General features: G+C 43.2%; 1 protein-coding gene across 9 annotated transcripts in view; it reads left to right on the top strand.

Annotated features, from left to right (window-relative positions):
- The window catches only part of ITGAM (integrin subunit alpha M), a 44,710-nt gene extending 38,100 nt beyond the window's left edge, over positions 1 to 6,610 (top strand). For 5 of the 9 annotated variants that reach the window (XM_086692318.1, XM_086692314.1, XM_086692309.1 and 2 more), the window contains 15 exons: positions 531 to 685; positions 783 to 914; positions 1,425 to 1,498; positions 1,715 to 1,856; positions 1,952 to 2,074; positions 2,578 to 2,657; positions 2,910 to 2,993; positions 3,336 to 3,411; positions 3,938 to 4,045; positions 4,229 to 4,312; positions 4,446 to 4,559; positions 4,646 to 4,747; positions 4,973 to 5,083; positions 5,505 to 5,610; positions 5,900 to 6,610. In XM_086692318.1, the coding sequence (XP_086548444.1) occupies positions 531 to 685; positions 783 to 914; positions 1,425 to 1,498; positions 1,715 to 1,856; positions 1,952 to 2,074; positions 2,578 to 2,657; positions 2,910 to 2,993; positions 3,336 to 3,411; positions 3,938 to 4,045; positions 4,229 to 4,312; positions 4,446 to 4,559; positions 4,646 to 4,747; positions 4,973 to 5,083; positions 5,505 to 5,573 (1,454 nt within the window). In that variant the 3' untranslated portion in view covers positions 5,574 to 5,610; positions 5,900 to 6,610. Of the gene's footprint in view, positions 1 to 530; positions 686 to 782; positions 915 to 1,424; positions 1,499 to 1,714; positions 1,857 to 1,951; positions 2,075 to 2,577; positions 2,658 to 2,909; positions 2,994 to 3,335; positions 3,412 to 3,937; positions 4,046 to 4,228; positions 4,313 to 4,445; positions 4,560 to 4,645; positions 4,748 to 4,972; positions 5,084 to 5,504; positions 5,622 to 5,899 lie in introns of all 9 variants that reach the window. The other 4 variants (XM_086692313.1, XM_086692312.1, XM_086692310.1 and 1 more) reach the window with 4 other exon arrangements.
- The last annotated feature ends 12,343 nt before the right edge of the window (positions 6,611 to 18,953 follow it).

Genomic DNA, 18,953 nt, shown 5'->3' with positions numbered 1-18,953 from the left:
CCATTCCAAGGCACAAATTACTGAATGCCAATGACAAAGAGAAAGAAGTTAAACGCAACCAGAAAAATATACTTAGTTTTCTAGTGTGTAACAGAATAGCTACTATTTTTTGAGTACTTTCTGTGTGGCAGGACTGTGATAAATGCTTTATAGACACTATTTCATTTCATTTTCACCACTGAGAAGGTACAATTATCTTCCTCAACTTAAAAATAAAGAATGGACAGGGTGCCTGGGTGGCTCAGTCGGTTAAGCATCCAACTCTTGACTTGGGCTCAGGTCATGATATCAAGGTTTGTGAGTTCGAACCAGCTGGCTCTGTGCTGACAGCATGGAACCTGCTTCGTATTCTCTCTCTCCCTCTCTGCCCCTCCCTTGCGTTCTCTCTCTCTCTTAAAAAAATTTAAAAAATAAGGAATGGAGACTCAAAGAGGTCAGGTAGCATGCCCAAAGTAGAGCTGGGCCTCAAACTCATGCTTGTCTGACTCCAAAGCTGGGATCCTCACTACCATGCTGCCCTGCCCCTTCAGGAGAGATTCAGAGCAACATCACATATGACTTGGCTCTGGAGCCAACTCTCCCACATCCCCGAGTTGTCTTTGATGAGACAAAGAACAGCACACGCAGACAGACAAGAATCTTGAAGCTGAATCAAGAATGTGAGACCCTAAAGCTACTGTTACCGGTGAGCAAGGGTTGGCCACACTCCTGGGTCCTCCATGCATGGGGTGGGTTTGGGAATCTAAGGAGGGCAAACCCTCAAACCCCCTACTATCTCTCAGTATTGTGTAGAGGATTCAGTGAACCCCATCATCCTGCACTTCAACTTCTCTCTGGTGGGGAAACCCTTGTCCTTATTCGGGAACCTCCAGCCAGTGCTGGCTGTGGATGCTCAGAGACTCTTCACAGCTTCGGTGAGTTCTGGAGTTGGGGTCCTTCAGGGTCATGGAAGACACCAGAGGCCAAGATTGTTGAAGAACATTTTATTTCATTTCACATAATTTTATTTCAATATTTTATTTTATTTTGACTTAAATTTTAGTTAACATACAGTGCAATATTGGTTTCAGGAGTAGAATTGAGTGATTCATCACTTACATACAACATCCAGTGCTCATCACAACAAGTTCCCTCCTTAATACCCATGACCCTTCTAGTCCATCTCCCACTCACTTCCCTCCATCAACCCTCAGTTTATTCTCTGTCATTAAGATTGTCTTGTGATTTGTTTCCCTCTCTTCTCTCCCTATCCCCTTCCCATATGCTCATCTGTTTTTTTTTAAGTTCCACATATAAGTGAAATCATATGGTATTTGTCTTTCTCTGATTGACCTATTTTACTTAGCATAATACACTCTAGCTCAATATTTTATTGTTTCATTTTATTCTTTCCTTTTCTTTCATCATACTTTATTTTTTTGTAGTTTCCTTTTGAGCAGAATTGTGGCAGTGACAACATTTGCCATGATGACCTCAGCATCACCTTCACTTTTATGGGGTGAGTTTCTTTTCCTCACTGCTACCTGAAAACCTGCACCACAACCTGGTGCTCTGTTCTGGCCTCTGAGGGAGCCTGGAACAGAGCAGCTGCTTTGGAGGTGTTTGTGTGGTTGCCCCATCCACTGTCTTCTCTCTCCAAGAGTCTGTGCCACCAGAGTAGACTTGCCACATGGAGGGCCTCAGCATCTCACGGCCTGGCTTGTTCTTTCCACAGTCTGGATACCCTTGTGGTGGGTGGTCCCCGAGACCTGAATGTGACATTGACTGTGAGAAACCAGGGCGAGGACTCCTACAGGACTCAAGTTACCTTCTTCTACCCACCTGGCCTGTCCTATAGGAGGATGTCAGTGACCCAGGTAGTCAAATCCTTCTCAGGCTCTGACTTTGCTTTCCTTGTCCCCACAGGTTCTGGTTCACATCATCATCTCTGTCTCCCTCCCTTGCCTTCCAGAAGCAGCGCTCACAGAGACCATGGCGCCTGACTTGTGAGTCTGAAGACTCCACCAATGGGCCCGAAGCTTTGAAGAATAGCAGCTGCAACATAAGCCACCCCATCTTCCCAAACTACTCAGAGGTCGGGCTGCTGTCCCCCTCTCCCTTTCTTTTTTGTCTTTTTCTGAATTCTTTTCTTATTTTTTAAAAATAGAGGCTCCTTTTTTTGTTTTGAAAAATAGATTTACTGAGATACAATTCGTATACCATACAATTCACCTATTTCAAGCAGACAATTGGGTGGCTTTTTAGTATGTTCACAGAGTTACATATTCATCACCATGATCAATTTTAGAATATTTTATTACCTCGAGAAAAGACGCTGCTCTCCTCAGCCATCAATTCTAGTCCTCTCATTTCTCCAAGCCCTAGGCAACCACTAATGTATTTTCTGTCTCTAGGTTCACCTATTCTGGACACTTCTCATGTATATTTGCAGCATCTATCAATATTTTATTTCTTTTTACTGTTGCATAGTATCCTGTTGTATGGAAGCACCACATTTTATTTATCCATTCTTTAGTTGATAGACATTTAAGTTGTTTCTTCTATTCTTTTCACTGTCTCTCCTCTCTCTAACTCCAGATCACCTTTAATATCACATTTGGTGTGGAATCTGATGCTTTCTTTGGAAACAGACTACTACTCAAGGCCAATGTGACCAGGTGTGCTGTGCCTATCTTACCCCCTTTGAGGCCCCAACCCCCTGCCCAGGATGGACCACTACCCTCTCCCCACTGGTTCTCTCCTCAGCTTAGTCAGTTATTTATTCATTCATTCAATAAATACCAACTGAGCACTCACCATGTACCAGGTGCTGGTGAGACAGTGATGGACAAGACAGCTGTGGTTCCTGCCCTTACAGAGATTATAATTTAGTGGAAATATACACAGGAAAGCTCTCTGTTTCCCTTTAGTGAGAACAACACAACTAAGACCAACAAAACTGAATTCCAACTGGAGTTGCCTGTGAAATACACTGTCTTCGTGGTGGTCACCAGGTGCTGGATTCTAGGGCTTTAGCTCTGCCTTTACCATTATGCTGGACATGACCCATTGTGTATTTGTGTGTGTGAGTCTATGCACACGAGTGCCTGTGTATATGTGTTTATATGTGCCTGGGAGTGTATTTGTGCCTGTGTGCATATGTGTGTGTGTAACCCAAGCTAGCACATCCTGTGTGTCTGACACACATCCCCCCCTGCTTACTGCCCCACTGACACCTTCTCAGGACAGCATTACCCATGTATTTGTTCACTCTCTTACATACTTAGCCCAAGACTCCTTCTCAGGACACCTCTGATATCCTGACACCTCCTGTACTTTCTTCTTTCTCCCATCAGCCATGAAGTCTCCACCAAATATCTCAGCTTCATAGCCTCAGAGAAGACCAGCCACAGTATAAAGCACCAGTATGAGGTGGGGAGCTGAGAAGGATGACAGGGAGGGAAATCAATGTGCTGGGAATGCAATAATGGGAAATAATGATGGGATACATGCCTCAGGTGCCTACTATGTTCTGGGCTCTGTTCCAAGTTTACTTTCACCCTATACACACAGAACCACACACACACACACACACACACACACACACACACACACCTCATTTTATCCTTACAATGAGTCTTTGAAGGAGGCACTATCATTATCTCCAGTTCACAGATGGAGAAACTGAGGCTCATAGAAGTTAACAGAACATGGCCACAGTGTCCCCACTAGTAAGTGGAAGAGACACCACTTATTACCAACCTATCTGGGTCTTGAATGTGTGTTTAAGTGCTACAATTTACTGCATCCCAGAAAGCATCAAGAGGCAGGCTGCTTGGGTCTGTGAGGCCTTATTTAAGTGTACTGGGGTGTCAGGAGTGGGAAGACTGATTTTGGTTGCTGGTGTAAGTGGAAAGGCCAGAGCTCTGAAGTCCACTGCCTTCTTCCCACTGTGCAGGTCAACAACTTGGGACAGAGGAGCCTCCCCATCATTGTGGTCTTCTGGGTGCCTATCAAGCTGAACCAGGTGGCTGTGTGGGACAACCTCCAGGTCACCCTTTCCCAGGTAAGCCTAGCTGGGCTTGAGAAGTGTCCTAACTCCTCCCTCCATAGCCCTTGTCTTTCCTAAAATCTCTGTTTTATTTTGGAGAGACTTTGACCTTCTCCTGGACTTAGGCCATTTCAGCCTCCTTAAGCCTGGATTCACAAGCCCTCATTTCTCTATTCTCATGGTGTCTCTTTTCCTCAGAACCTCTCCAGAACATGCAACACCACGGAGAATTCTCCCCCTCTCTCTGACTTCATGGCAGAGCTTAAGAGGGCCCCAGTGGTGGTAAGAATAAGCCAGACCCAGCACTGTCCCCTTGTTGATGCTCAATACCATCTGTCAACTGAGTGGGCTGGGTGCATGAGCATTTTTGATTCCAATTTCTTTAGTCACTTCTCCCCTTTCTTCCCTTCCCCAGAACTGCTCCATTGCTGTCTGCCAGAGAATCCAGTGTGACATCCCATCCTTCAGCATCCAGGAAAAAGTCAACATTACCCTCCAAGGCAAACTCTCATTTGACTGGTATATCAAGGTATGTGAAGGACAGGACTCAGCTGGGCATGGACATGATATTTCAGAGGGCCCATGGGTCCAGATTCAATCTACTCTCTCCTGTAGACTTCAGCAAACTACCTTCAGGTTGTGACCATGGCAGAGGTCTTGTATGATGATTCGAAGTTTGCCCTGCTTCCAGGACAGGAGGCATTTCTGAGGGCCCAGGTATCTATCTTTGGCACAGAGGGACTATTGGAGGTAGGAGCTGAGGCTGGGCTTGTGGAGATCTCTGGGTAAAGAGCTAGAAAGAGACAGAGGAGGAGGAGTGGGAGGAGGAGTGAGGGCAGAGGGAGGGGCCAGTCATTGGGTTAAGTGGGGGCAGAAGGTCTGACTGGGGAACCCCTAGAAATTTGGGGTTCCCCTGATGTACCCTCCCTCCCCCTGCTACAGATAGAAACCAAAGTGGAGCCAAATGAAGTGCACAACCCTGTACCACTTATAGTGGGCAGCTCAGTGGGGGGGCTGGTGCTTCTGGCCCTCATCACCGCTGGACTGTACAAGGTATCCCCTCTTCCTGTTTGCTCTCCTCTATCCTCACTGCTTCTTACTCAGCAGCTCATTATTGGGTTCAACTCACACCAAGTCACAGAGTCTCAGTTTCTTCAGCTATGAAATGAGAATATAAATACTACTTTGTGAAGGTAATTGGGTTAATATATATGTAGTGTACTTAGAATGGTCCCTGGTACAGAATGACCACTATGTAAGGGTTAATCCTTCTTGTATGTTTTATTTATTTTCACTTTCCTGACTCTAACATCAAAGCCATCTCTTTCTCTGCCCCACTTTCCCCAGGTCTCTTTACACTCTGTCACATTATTCTTTGTGCCTCCTGGCCCCTATGTCTCCCCTCCTGTTCTGCATGGCCTTCACCACTTCCCTGACTTTGGTGGCCCTTACTCCTCTGTCTTTGCCTCCACAGCTTGGCTTCTTCAAACGGCAGTACAAGGACATGATGAGTGAAGCTGGTCCCAATGCCCAGCCCCAGTAACAGCTCCTTCCCCATTGAGTGGCCTCTCCTGCAGCAAGTAGGATTCTGGTTAGACCAGCATGCAAGTCCCCAGGCTGTTGGGCAGACTCTGCTATTAGGAGAGTGGGGTGGTAACATCTCAGTCGAAAAAGAACTGCTTGGGTTTCCATTCATGTGTGTGTGTGTTTGTGCAAGTGTGTGTGCAAGCATGTGCATGAGTTGTGTGTGTGACTCAGATGTCTTTTGCATGGGGATGAGTGCCGTCAGTACAACCTCTCAGGCAGAAGAGAATTGATTAGGCTTCTTTGTGTGTGGGTGAAGGTGCCATTGGGCCTTCCTCTTGACAGAAGTGATGGCAGATTTTGTGGGTGAAGATAAAGGGAAATGTAACAGATCCTGTTCCTGCTGAAGGAAGCAAGACCTTCTTTCATAGGTGAGGACACATATCTGCAAGATGCTTTGCAGCTGGATCAAGACCACATGGAGGAGCTGTGATGGAGCCAGGATCTGATTAGCCACCAGGAGCCTGTCCACTCATTCCATTCCATACTAGAGCTACATAAGGTCCAATGAGCAATGGTGCACCTCCTTTTATGTATGCATTTACTTATTATTTTTAATATTACTTTTATTTTTTGGAAGGGTAAACCCATCGACAGAACAAAAATCAAAAGTTGTCCAAGCATGAATGATGAAAATTTTCCCTTCCATCCTGGTCCCCCTAGCCATTCAAGTCCTTCCTAAGGGGTTATAAGGTTATGTGTTTTGGGGTCTTCTTCACAAAGATTTTAAGCATATGCAAACACACACACATAAGCTTTTTTACACAAATGGTAATAGGTGTTATTTATACTGTTTTGCATCTTGCTTTATTCATCAATATGGCTTAGATGTTTTATATCAAGACAAAGTATTTTTTTTTCATTCTTTTATACAGCTGTGTAGTATCCCATTGTATGGAAAGATCATGCTGTATTTAACCAGTTTCTTTTCGGTATATTATTTCCAACCTCTTGCAACTACAAACAATGATGAATTAATAAATTGAATATATGTAATTTTTGCATATGTGTAAAGATAATTTATAAGATATATTCTCAGAAGTTTGGGTTCTCCCAGAAACAAATTCAAGATAAGAATTTGAGTGAAAGAAGTTTATTTAACAGTGGCCCCAAGAAATAGGGGAGGGATGTGAGCTGGGAAGGAAAGACATCCAGGAAAGTCATCCATTTTCAAGAGGGACCACTCTGAACCCTTGGAGCAGAACCCTACTGGGATTTCTGGGAGACAGTGTAGAATGCACACCTCAACATTGCCCCACTTGAAGACAGAAGGAGATGAAATATGTATAGTTGACCTTTGAACAACGCGGAGGTTAGGGGCACTGACCCCTCACACAGTTGAAAATCCATGTATGACTTTTGACTCCCCAAAAACTTAATTACTAAGTCTTACTGACATAACATAAATAGTCAACACATAATTTACATATTGTATGTATTATATTGTATTATTTTATGTATTCTTATAATAAAGTAAGCTAGAGAAAAGAAAATGTTATTAAGAAAATCACAAGGAAGGGGTGCCTGGCTGGCTCAATCAGTAGAGCATGAGACTCCTGACCTTAGGGTCATGAGTCCAAGTTCTATGTTGGGCATGGAGCCTATTTAAAATAAAAATTAAAAAAAATTTAAGAAAAAGAAAATCATAATGAAGAGAAAATACATTTACAGTACTATATGTATCTTCATTGGAAAAAATCCACATAAAAGTGGACCTGTGCAATTCAAACCTGTGTTGTTCAAGAGAACTGTCCACCAATTCTGCAGTTATCGGCTGAGATCTGCTCTTGGTGGGGAAGGGAGTCATTAATTCTCTGGCACTTCTGGCCTGCCCTAAATGAGGACAGAGTGGGCTCTGGTGGTCAGAGAAAGAGATAACAGGTGCTGCTAGTTGGAAGTCTGACTGATGAGGCTATGCTCCCCTGGCAAGGTCCACAGGGATCTGGGCAGGGCACCAACAGCACTTGCTACCAAGGGTGTGTACAGGTAAAGTTTTGATAGCTGTTTCTAGGTAGCCTTCCCTCCCCCCAGTGCCCATCTCCCATACCTTTGTCAGTGCAGTAGCCACAACTCTGGCTTCAGCATGTATCCTAATTCTCACACTAGTCCTGCTAAGTAGCCACCACTTGCTGGTTAATAACATTGCTATTTAATATACCTGAATTTCACTTATGAGAAAACTGAGGCTTGGGGAGATCACACTAATGGCCTGAGGTCATTACAGATAGAACTAGAATGGAGCTGGGATTCAAATCTGGTCTGTCTGGTTCCAAAGCTTTCCTCCTTTACTGTCCTGATGATTTTTGAAGAATGGGTGTACAGCAGGGGCAGTCAGGAATGGGTGTGCAGCAGGTACGAGTTAAGTGTCAGGAGAGTGACTTATTCAGCTGTTATAATAATATTAGGTGAGCCATATGAAAGTGCCAACATGTTGACAAAAATGACAATTTCATGGGGCTCATCAAAATACAAGAAAATCATGGTTTAGATTAACAGAAATGCAAGAAAATCATTGCTCAGATGGAAGCCTGTTCCAGATATGATAGGAAGAGGGAAGGGATCTTCCTGTTTGGGAAGGTTTGGGAAGAGACCCCAGGATAGGCAACACCTGAATCAAGTAGGGGCCGAAGTGTTCCAGTTAGGGGACAGCATAGATGGGGCTGGAGAGTGGGCAAGAGCTTGGGCAGATGCCCTTTGTAAGCCAGAGTGGAGGAGTTCTAATTTTATTCAAAGTGCAATATGATGTCATCAAAGAGTGACTAATGAGACAATGGCCCTTTGTATCCTGGGGGTGCCATTACACATGTCAGATGATTCCACATACACATTTAGATGATTTAGATACACATTTAGATGATTCCACACAATTTTCTCTTCTGACTTTAAAATCCATTAAAAATGTTTTTTTCCTTTCTTAGGTTAAAAGATAAATGACCTTAATATCTGCAGAAGTCCTTAAATGCCCCAGGAAAGAGGGCCTCTCTATCTGCAGGGACCTGCTCTTGGATGAGCAGCTAAAGTCTTGTGGGCTCAGAGTCCACATTGGCATCATTGAATCGGAAGCTTGTGTCGAACTCAGCCAGATAGGAGTTTTATGATGGGTTGGAAAAGAAATAATTTCCAGTGACAAATTCTCTTAACATGACCATAATGTTACTAATAAACAGGGCCATAAATCTCTCATGATAAGCAGCCAAACCAAGAAAGTCTGCCTTTGATTTTACTTTTTGGGGTCCCTTGATTCAGAATAAATAAATCCCTTCAGTCTCTACCCTCCTTTTCTTACTTAGTAATAGGGTTCTTATCTGGGCCACCATGGAATATTGTTAGAATTATAATCTCCAGTGAATTGTCCCTCTTTGTATCCCACTCCTTGCACTGGGATATTGTGCTCTTTCCATCAAGTGGAGGAGCCTATCTCGACTCCCTGGAATTTGGGCTGGTCTTGTGGCTTACTTTGACCAATAGAATGTGGTGGCTTAAGGGATGTGTTGGAGTTCCAGAACCTAGGCCATGAGAAGCACTACAGCTTCTGCTCCCACCCTCACACCATCATGCTGATACCCATCTAGCACATTGGAGAATGAGCAGCCATATGGAAGAGACGACTAAGGCTCCTAGCTGATAGCACAACTGCATTCCCGAGGCCATTGTGACTCTTCCAGCCCAGTCCTGGAATCTGATGACTGCAGCCACTGGCAAGTCCAACAAAAGAACTGCCCAGAACTGTGGGAAATAATCCACTCTGCTTTGGAATAGTTTGTTATGCCACAATGGATAACAAATATGGCCACCCAGTTAAAGAGCACATTTCCCAGTTTCCTATACAGCTATGATGGCCATGTGGCTATTTTCTGACTAATGGGATATGAGTAGGGTGAGTGAACAACTTTGGAGTCTGGTCTTCTGAGAGAAGAAGTGTACCTCTTTTCTCCTTACCATCTTTACCAACTGAAGTGTGCCATTCACCATTTTAGACTTTGCTGACAAGGGCAACACTTAAGAATGCCAAAGTGAGACAGAGTTTGGGTTCTAATTCTGTAGAACCACTATGTTATCCATGGACTCCATAATCTCATATTGTTATAAGAAAGAGAAATATTCTTTAAGGCACTGGTATTTTGAGTCTTCAACACAGCAGTTGTCCCTGTATTGTAACTAATAACATTACCTTCTCAAGAGTTTTTACCTACTTGGTCAAAGAAACTAAACTTGTGGTAAATTCTGATAGTGCTGCTACCCCAGTTTCTAGCATTTCAGTCCCCTCCTTCTTGTCAGGACTTATGATATGACTGGCACCTAAAATGGGGGGGGTGCTGGAGAATGTTCCACTCTATCCATTCTCAGGCTGGTCACAGGCATCAGTAATACTTTCTTCATCTGTGGGATCTTCCTGATGAGCCCACTTGGGTTGGTCTCCAGGATTTATCCCCAACCTCTGAGATCACAAAAGTGGGGTCCTTCCTGCTGACTAAATGACCTCATAGAGAAATTAATTGTCCTGTTTCACCTGTAGATGCATGAGAAAGGTACTTGGAAGGTATTTCTCCTTTCTCTGTCTTGAGAGATTACCAGAGATGTGTGTCCTGATGGTGTGAATTTCCCCTCCCCAGGGAAAGTTCAGAGCCTTTAAAAAAATCTATTGCTTTTACTCACAGCTTATTTATTCTTGTTTGTTTCAAATTTTTATTTAAATTCTAGTTATTTAACTTATAGTAATATTGATTTCAGGAGTAGAATCTAGTGATTCATCACTTATATATAACACCTAGTGCTCATGCCAACAAGTGCCCTCCTTAATACCCATGACGCATCTAGCCCATTCCCTGCCCACCTTCCCTCCAGCAGCCCTCAGTTTGTTTTCTATAGTTAATAGTCTGGAATGGGTTTCCATCTTTCTTTCCTTCTTTCTTTCTTTCTTTCTTTCTTTCTTTCTTTCTTTCTTTCTTTCTTTCTTTCTTCTTCTCATTTCCTTCCCCTATGTTTATCTGTTTTGTTGTTCAAATTCTACACATGAGTGTAATCATATGGTACTTGTCTTTCTCTGACTGACTTATTTTGCTTAGCAAAATACACTCTAGCTCCATTCATGTTATTGTAAATGGCAAGATTTCATTCTTTTTGGTGGCTGAGTAATAGCCCTCAGGTTTTAGTTAGCCTACATAGTTTTGTTTATTTGTTTTTGATTAGTTACTGACATTTTACTATTAAAAAATTTTTTAATGTTTATTATTTTTGAGACAGAGACAGAGAGCAAGCTGGGGAGGGGCAGAGAGAGAGAGAGAGAGAGAGAGAGAGAGAGATACACAGAATTGGAAGCAAACTCCAGGCTCTGAGCTGTCAGCACAGAGCCCAACGCGGGGCTGGAACCCACAGACTGCAAGATCATGACCTGAACTGAAGTCAGCCGCTTAACCAACTGAGCCACCGAGTCGCCCTGAGTTGATGACATTTTAAAATTGGCAGATTTCTTAGAGAAATACAAATTTATGGCTTTTATTGAAAAATGGGAGTGAGACAACATGAGGCTGCAGCTAGGTAGAGCCACCATAATCAGGCAGGACATGGCTTTCCAGTTCACTCCATATAGCACTCCTGCTCTGAGGTTAGGGTCCATTGGATTAAAGGCGATCTTCAAGCCCTATGTGATCTGGTCACTGCCTACCTCTGTAGCTCACCTTCTGCTCCCTTCCCTCTCAACCTCATATTTCTCAAATGCACCATATCTAGCGTGACCAGTCAGGACCCTTTTAAAAGTGAAAGGAAGTGTGAATAATAATTGCATTGGGATGTCAAGCCTAAACATGACCTGTTGAGGACAGGTCAGGATGTATCTGTTCCCCCTTCATTCCCTCTCACTTCCCAGTATTTGTCCATGCTTTATTCTTTGCCCAGAACTCACTTCCTTTCCTCCTTCACTTGACTCTTGTCTCAGCTTGAATGTCACTTCCTCCAAATCCTCCTGAATGCCTAGCCAAGAGAAGCTTCACCTCTCATATGCTGTCAGTAACCTGTTTGGTTTTTTTTTTTGTTTTTTTGTTTTTTTGTTTTTTTTTTGGGAGAGTTTTTTGCTTTTTTATTCCAAGAGATAACCATACATTTAACTCATTACCAGGAAGGTCAAAGGTAAATAATATTATTTTCTATGTGTCTGACTTAGCATATATGTTATGAAAAAGAGCAGCAATGAAGACCCGACCACATTATTTTTCTGTCCTGAAGGCACACAGCCACCAAATACAGGCCTGATCTGGACACGTGAGAAAATTTTAAGTTAAAGGAATATGGTAGGATTTTAGTATTGATTGCCATCTTACAAGGGACAATCTTAATTTTTTTTTTTTTCTAAAATTTTTTTTACATTTATTTATTTATTTTTTTTTTAAATTTTTATTTTTATTTTTATTTTTTTTTTTATATATGAAATTTATTGTCAAATTGGTTTCCATACAACACCCAGTGCTCATCCCAAAAGGTGCCCTCCTCAGTACCCATCACCCACCCTCTCCTCCCTCCCACCCCCCATCAACCCTTAGTTTGTTCTCAGTTCTCAACAGTCTCTTATGCTTTGGCTCTCTCCCACTCTAACCGCTTTTTTTTTTTTTTTTTCCTTCCCCTCCCCCATGGGTTTCTCTTAAGTTTCTCAGGATCCACATAAGAGTGAAACCATATGGTATCTGTCTTTCTCTGTATGGCTTATTTCACTTAGCATCACACTCTCCAGTTCCATCCACGTTGCTACAAAAGGCCATATTTCATTTTTTCTCATTGCCACGTAGTACTCCATTGTGTATATAAACCACAATTTCTTTATCCATTCATCAGTTGATGGACATTTAGGCTCTTTCCATCATTTGGCTATTGTTGAGAGTGCTGCTATGAACATTGGGGTACAAGTGCCCCTATGCATCAGTACTCCTGTGTCCCTTGGATAAATTCCTAGCAGTGCTATTGCTGGGTCATAGGGTAGGTCTATTTTTAATTTTCTGAGGAACCTCCACACTGCTTTCCAGAGCGGCTGCACCAATTTGCATTCCCACCAACAGTGCAAGAGGGTTCCCGTTTCTCCACATCCTCTCCAGCATCTATAGTCTCCTGATTTGTTCATTTTGGCCACTCTGACTGGCGTGAGGTGATATCTGAGTGTGGTTTTGATTTGTATTTCCCTGATAAGGAGCGACGCTGAACATCTTTTCATGTGCCTGTTGGCCATCCGGATGTCTTCTTTAGAGAAGTGTCTATTCATGTTTTCTGCCCATTTCTTCACTGGGTTATTTGCTTTTCGGGTGTGGAGTTTGGTGAGCTCTTTATAGATTTTGGATACTAGCCCTTTGTCCGATATGTCATTTGCAAATATCTTTTCCCATTCCGTTGGTTGCCTTTTAGTTTTGTTGGTTGTTTCCTTTGCTGTGCAGAAGCTTTTTATCTTCATAAGGTCCCAGCAATTCACTTTTGCTTTTAATTCCCTTGCCTTTGGGGATGTGTCGAGTAAGAGATTGCTACGGCTGAGGTCAGAGAGGTCTTTTCCTGCTTTCTCCTCTAAGGTTTTGATGGTTTCCTGTCTCACATTCAGGTCCTTTATCCATTTTGAGTTTATTTTTGTGAATGGTGTGAGAAAGTGGTCTAGTTTCAACCTTCTGCATGTTGCTGTCCAGTTCTCCCAGCACCATTTGTTGAAGAGACTGTCTTTTTTCCATTGGATGTTCTTTCCTGCTTTGTCAAAGATGAGTTGGCCATACGTTTGTGGGTCTAGTTCTGGGGTTTCTATTCTATTCCATTGGTCTATGTGTCTGTTTTTCTGCCAATACCATGCTGTCTTGATGATGACAGCTTTGTAGTAGAGGCTAAAGTCTGGGATTGTGATGCCTCCTGCTTTGGTCTTCTTCTTCAAAATTACTTTGGCTATTCGGGGCCTTTTGTGGTTCCATATGAATTTTAGGATTGCTTGTTCTAGTTTCGAGAAGAATGCTGGTGCAATTTTGATTGGGATTGCATTGAATGTGTAGATAGCTTTGGGTAGTATTGACATTTTGATAATATTTATTCTTCCAATCCATGAGCAGGGAATGTCTTTCCATTTCTTTAAATCTTCTTCAATTACCTTCATAAGCTTTCTATAGTTTTCAGCATACAGATCCTTGACATCTTTGGTTAGATTTATTCCTAGGTATTTTATGCTTCTTGGTGCAATTGTGAATGGGATCAGTTTCTTTATTTGTCTTTCTGTTGCTTCATTGTTAGTGTATAAGAATGCAACTGATTTCTGTACATTGATTTTGTATCCTGCAACTTTGCTGAATTCATGTATCAGTTCTAGCAGACTTTTGGTGGAGTCTATCGGATTTTCCATGTATAATATCATGTCATCTGCAAAGAGCGAAAGCTTGACTTCATCTTTGCCAATTTTGATGCCTTTGATTTCCTTTTGTTGTCTGATTGCTGATGCTAGAACTTCCAGCACTATGTTAAATAACAGCGGTGAGAGTGGGCATCCCTGTCGTGTTCCTGATCTCAGGGAAAAAGCTCTCAGTTTTTCCCCGTTGAGGATGATGTTAGCTGTGGGCTTTTCATAAATGGCTTTTATGATCTTTAAGTATGTTCCTTCAATCCCGACTTTCTCAAGAGTTTTTATTAAGAAAGGGTGCTGGATTTTGTCGAAGGCCTTTTCTGCATCGATTGACAGGATCATATGGTTTTTCTCCTTTTTTTTGTTAATGTGATGTATCACATTGATTGATTTGCGAATGTTGAACCAGCCCTGCATCCCAGGAATGAATCCCACTTGATCATGGTGAATGATTCTTTTTATATGCCGTTGAATTCGATTTGCTAGTATCTTATTGAGAATTTTTGCATCCATATTCATCAGGGATATTGGCCTGTAGTTCTCTTTTTTTACTGGGTCTCTGTCTGGTTTAGGAATCAAAGTAATACTGGCTTCATAGAATGAGTCTGGAAGTTTTCCTTCCCTTTCTATTTCTTGGAATAGCTTGAGAAGGATAGGTATTATCTCTGCTTTAAACGTCTGGTAGAACTCCCCTGGGAAGCCATCTGGTCCTGGACTCTTATTTGTTGGGAGATTTTTGATAACCGATTCAATTTCTTCACTGGTGATGGGTCTGTTCAAGCTTTCTATTTCCTCCTGATTGAGTTTTGGAAGAGTGTGGGTGTTCAGGAATTTGTCCATTTCTTCCAGGTTGTCCAATTTGTTGGCATATAATTTTTCATAGTATTCCCTGATAATTGTTTGTATCTCTGAGGGATTGGTTGTAATAATTCCATTTTCATTCATGATTTTATCTATTTGGGTCATCTCCCTTTTCTTTTTGAGAAGCCTGGCTAGAGGTTTGTCAATTTTGTTTATTTTTTCAAAAAACCAACTCTTGGTTTCGTTGATCTGCTCTACAGTTTTTTTAGATTCTATATTGTTTATTTCTGCTCTGATCTTTATTATTTCTCTTCTTCTGCTGGGTTTAGGCTGCCTTTGCTGTTCTGCTTCTAGTTCCTTTAGGTGTGCTGTTAGATTTTGTATTTGGGATTTTTCTTGTTTCTTGAGATAGGCCTGGATTGCAATGTATTTTCCTCTCAGGACTGCCTTCGCTGCGTCCCAAAGCGTTTGGATTGTTGTATTTTCATTTTCGTTTGTTTCCATATATTTTTTAATTTCTTCTCTAATTGCCTGGTTGACCCACTCATTCGTTAGTAGGGTGTTCTTTAACCTCCATGCTTTTGGAGGTTTTCCAGACGTTTTTCTGTGGTTGATTTCAAGCTTCATAGCATTGTGGTCTGAAAGTATGCATGGTATGATTTCAATTCTTGTAAACTTATGAAGGGCTGTTTTGTGACCCAGTATATGATCTATCTTGGAGAATGTTCCATGTGCACTCGAGAAGAAAGTATATTCTGTTGCTTTGGGATGCAGAGTTCTAAATATATCTGTCAAGTCCATCTGATCCAATGTCTCATTCAGGGCCCTTGTTTCTTTATTGACCGTGTGTCTAGTTGATCTATCCATTTCTGTAAGTGGGGTGTTAAAGTCCCCTGCAATGACCACATTCTTATCAATAAGGTTGCTTATGTTTATGAGTAATTGTTTTATATATTTGGGCGCTCCGGTATTTGGTGCATAGACATTTATAATTGTTAGCTCTTCCTGATGGATAGACCCTGTCACTATTATATAATGTCCTTCTTCATCTCTTGTTACAGCCTTTAATTTAAAGTCTAGTTTGTCTGATATAAGGATGGCTACTCCAGCTTTCTTTTGGCTTCCAGTAGCATGATAAATAGATCTCCATCCCCTCACTCTCAATCTAAAGGTGTCCTCAGGTCTAAAATGTGTCTCTTGTAGACAGCAAATAGATGGGTCTTGTTTTTTTATCCATTCTGATACCCTAAGTCTTTTGGTTGGCGCATTTAATCCATTTACATTCAGTGTTATTATAGAAAGGTATGGGTTTAGAGTCATTGTGATGTCTGTATATTTTATGCTTGTAGTGATGTCTCTGGTACTTTGTCTCACAGGGTCCCCCTTAGGATCTCTTGTAGGGCTGGTTTAGTGGTGACAAATTCCTTCAGTTTTTGTTTGTTTGGGAAGACCTTTATCTCTCCTTCGATTCTAAATGACAGACTTGCTGGATAAAGGATTCTCGGCTGCATATTTTTTCTGTCTAGCACACTGAAAATCTTGTGCCAATTCTTTCTGGCCTGCCAAGTTTCAGAAGAGAGATCAGTCACGAGTCTTATAGGTCTCCCTTTATATGTGAGGGCACGTTTACCCCTTGCTGCTTTCAGAATTTTCTCTTTATCCTTGTATTTTGCCAGTTTCACTATGATATGTCGTGCAGAAGATCGATTCAAGTTACGTCTGAAGGGAGTTCTCTGTGCCTCTTGGATTTCAATGCCTTTTTCCTTCCCCAGTTCAGGGAAGTTCTCAGCTATTATTTCTTCAAGTACCCCTTCAGCACCTTTCCCTCTCTCTTCCTCCTCTGGGATACCAATAATGCGTATATTATTTCTTTTTAGTGTATCACTTAGTTCTCTAATTTTCCCCTCGTACTCCTGGATTTTTTTATCTCTCTTTTTCTCAGCTTCCTCTTTTTCCATAACTTTATCTTCTAGTTCACCTATTCTCTCCTCTGCCTCTTCAATCCGAGCTGTGGTGGTTTCCATTTTGTTATGCATTTCGTTTAAAGCGTTTTTCAGCTCCTCGTGACTGTTCCTTAGTCCCTTGATCTCTGTAGCAAGAGATTCTCTGCTGTCCGCTATACTGTTTTCAAGCCCAGCGATTAATTTTATGACTATTATTCTAAATTCACTTTCTGTTATATTATTTAAATCCTTTTTGATCAGCTCATTAGCTGTTGTTATTTCCTGGAGATTCTTCTGAGGGGAATTCTTCCGCTTGGTCATTTTGGATAGTCCCTGGCGTGGTGAGGACCTGCAGGGCACTTCCCCTGTGCTGTGGTGTATAACTGGAGTTGGTGGGCGGAGCCGCAGTCAGACCTGATGTCTGCCCCCAGCCCACCGCTGTGTCCACAGTCAGACTGGTGCGTGCCTTCTCTTCCCCTCTCCTATGGGCGGGGTTCACTGTGGGGTGGGGTGGCCTGTCTGGGCTACTTGCAGACTGCCAGGCTTGTGATGCTGGGGATCTGGCGTCTTAGCTGGGGTGGGTAGGCAAGGTGCACAGGGGCAGGAGGGGCAGGCTTAGCTTGCTTCTCCTTAGGTGATCCTCTTCAGGAGGGGCCCTGTGGCAGCAGGAGGGAGTCAGATCTGCTGCCGGAGATTTGGCTCCGCAGAAGCGCAGAGTTGGGTGTTTGCGCGCGGAGCGAGCAAGTTCCCTGGCAGGAACTGGTTCTCTTTGGGATTTTGGCTGGGGGATGGGCGGGGGAGATGGCGCTGGCGAGCGCCTTTGTTCCCCACCAAACTGAGCTCTGTCGTCCGGGGGCTCAGCGGGTCTCCTTCCCTTTGTCCTCCAGCCTTCCTGCTTTCTGAGCAGAGCTGTTAACTTATGACCTCCCAGACGCTAAGTCGCGCTTGCTGTCGGAACACAGTCCGTCAGGCCCCTCCGCTTTTTGCAAGCCAGACTCGGGGGCTCTGCTTGGCCAGCGAGCCGCCCCTCCGCCCCGGCTCCCTCCCGCCAGTCCGTGGAGCGCGCACCGCCTCGCCGCCCTTCCTACCCTCTTCCGTGGGCCTCTCGTCTGCGCTTGGCTCCGGCGACTCCGTTCTGCTAATCCTCTGGTGGTTTTCTGGGTTATTTAGGCAGGTGTAGGTGGAATCCAAGTGATCAGCAGGACGCGCGGTGAGCCCAGCGTCCTCCTACGCCGCCATCTTTGGTCCACCTGTTTGTTTTTTTTTTAATTTTTTTTTTCAACGTTTATTTATTTTTGGGACAGAGAGAGACAGAGCATGAACGGGGGAGGGGCAGAGAGAGGGAGACACAGAATCGGAAACAGGCTCCAGGCTTTGAGCCATCAGCCCAGAGCCTGACGCGGGGCTCGAACTCACGGACCGCGAGATCGTGACCTGGCTGAAGTCGGACCCTTAACCGACTGCGCCACCCAGGCGCCCCAGTAACCTGTTTTTTTATTCCTGGACACTGTACATTCCTGGAGTGCAGGAACCCCTATGACAATATCTGGAACACAGAGCAAACAATTGCTGAATATATGTGTTTGGTGAATGAATGAATGAATGATCTTGGTTTTCCTGGCTTCCTGTTCTTGTTCCCTCCACCAGAAGACAGAGCTCTCAAAAGTCTGTTTCCCTACAGCACAACGCATTTCTTCAGGACCATATAGTATCTGGCTATATGTAACTACTTGACATTTTCTAAATCTTGAGAGAATGAATGGATAATGGACAGACTATACATAGAAACAGAGCTCTGACCCATAATCTGTAGCAATCAGCCCAAGAAACCCATCCATTAACTATAATAAACAGCCCAAGAAGCCGGTTTGCCACCTGTAAGTCAGACTTGTAGGAAGTCAGACCTTTAGCAACTGGTCCAGGAAGCCAAACAATAACCCATGTAATAATTGGCTCAAAATGACCAGGGCTTGATTAATAACTGACAGCTTCCCTAATTTTTGTTGCTGTATCCAACTTAGGCCCAGCCAGGAAAAGCCAAATATGCTCCCCTAACCAATCAAAAGATGTTCTCCTTCCAGTTAATCCACTCCAGCTTCCCTGGGCCAACAGCCTCCAGTCAGGGCACACCTGAAAACTTCCCTTTTTATACCATAAAGCCTATCCTCTCCTCCTCCCTTGCCTTTGGGTATTTGTCAAAATGCAAGTGATGGTGGCTGAATTTCTTGCTAGAGCAAGCTCTGAATAA

Source organism: Puma concolor, chromosome E3 (genome assembly GCF_028749965.1).
Source record: "Puma concolor isolate L17-30 chromosome E3, mPumCon1.1.hap2, whole genome shotgun sequence".
Taxonomy (NCBI): Eukaryota; Metazoa; Chordata; class Mammalia; order Carnivora; family Felidae; genus Puma; species Puma concolor.
This window is presented reverse-complemented; position numbering and strand designations above follow the sequence as displayed.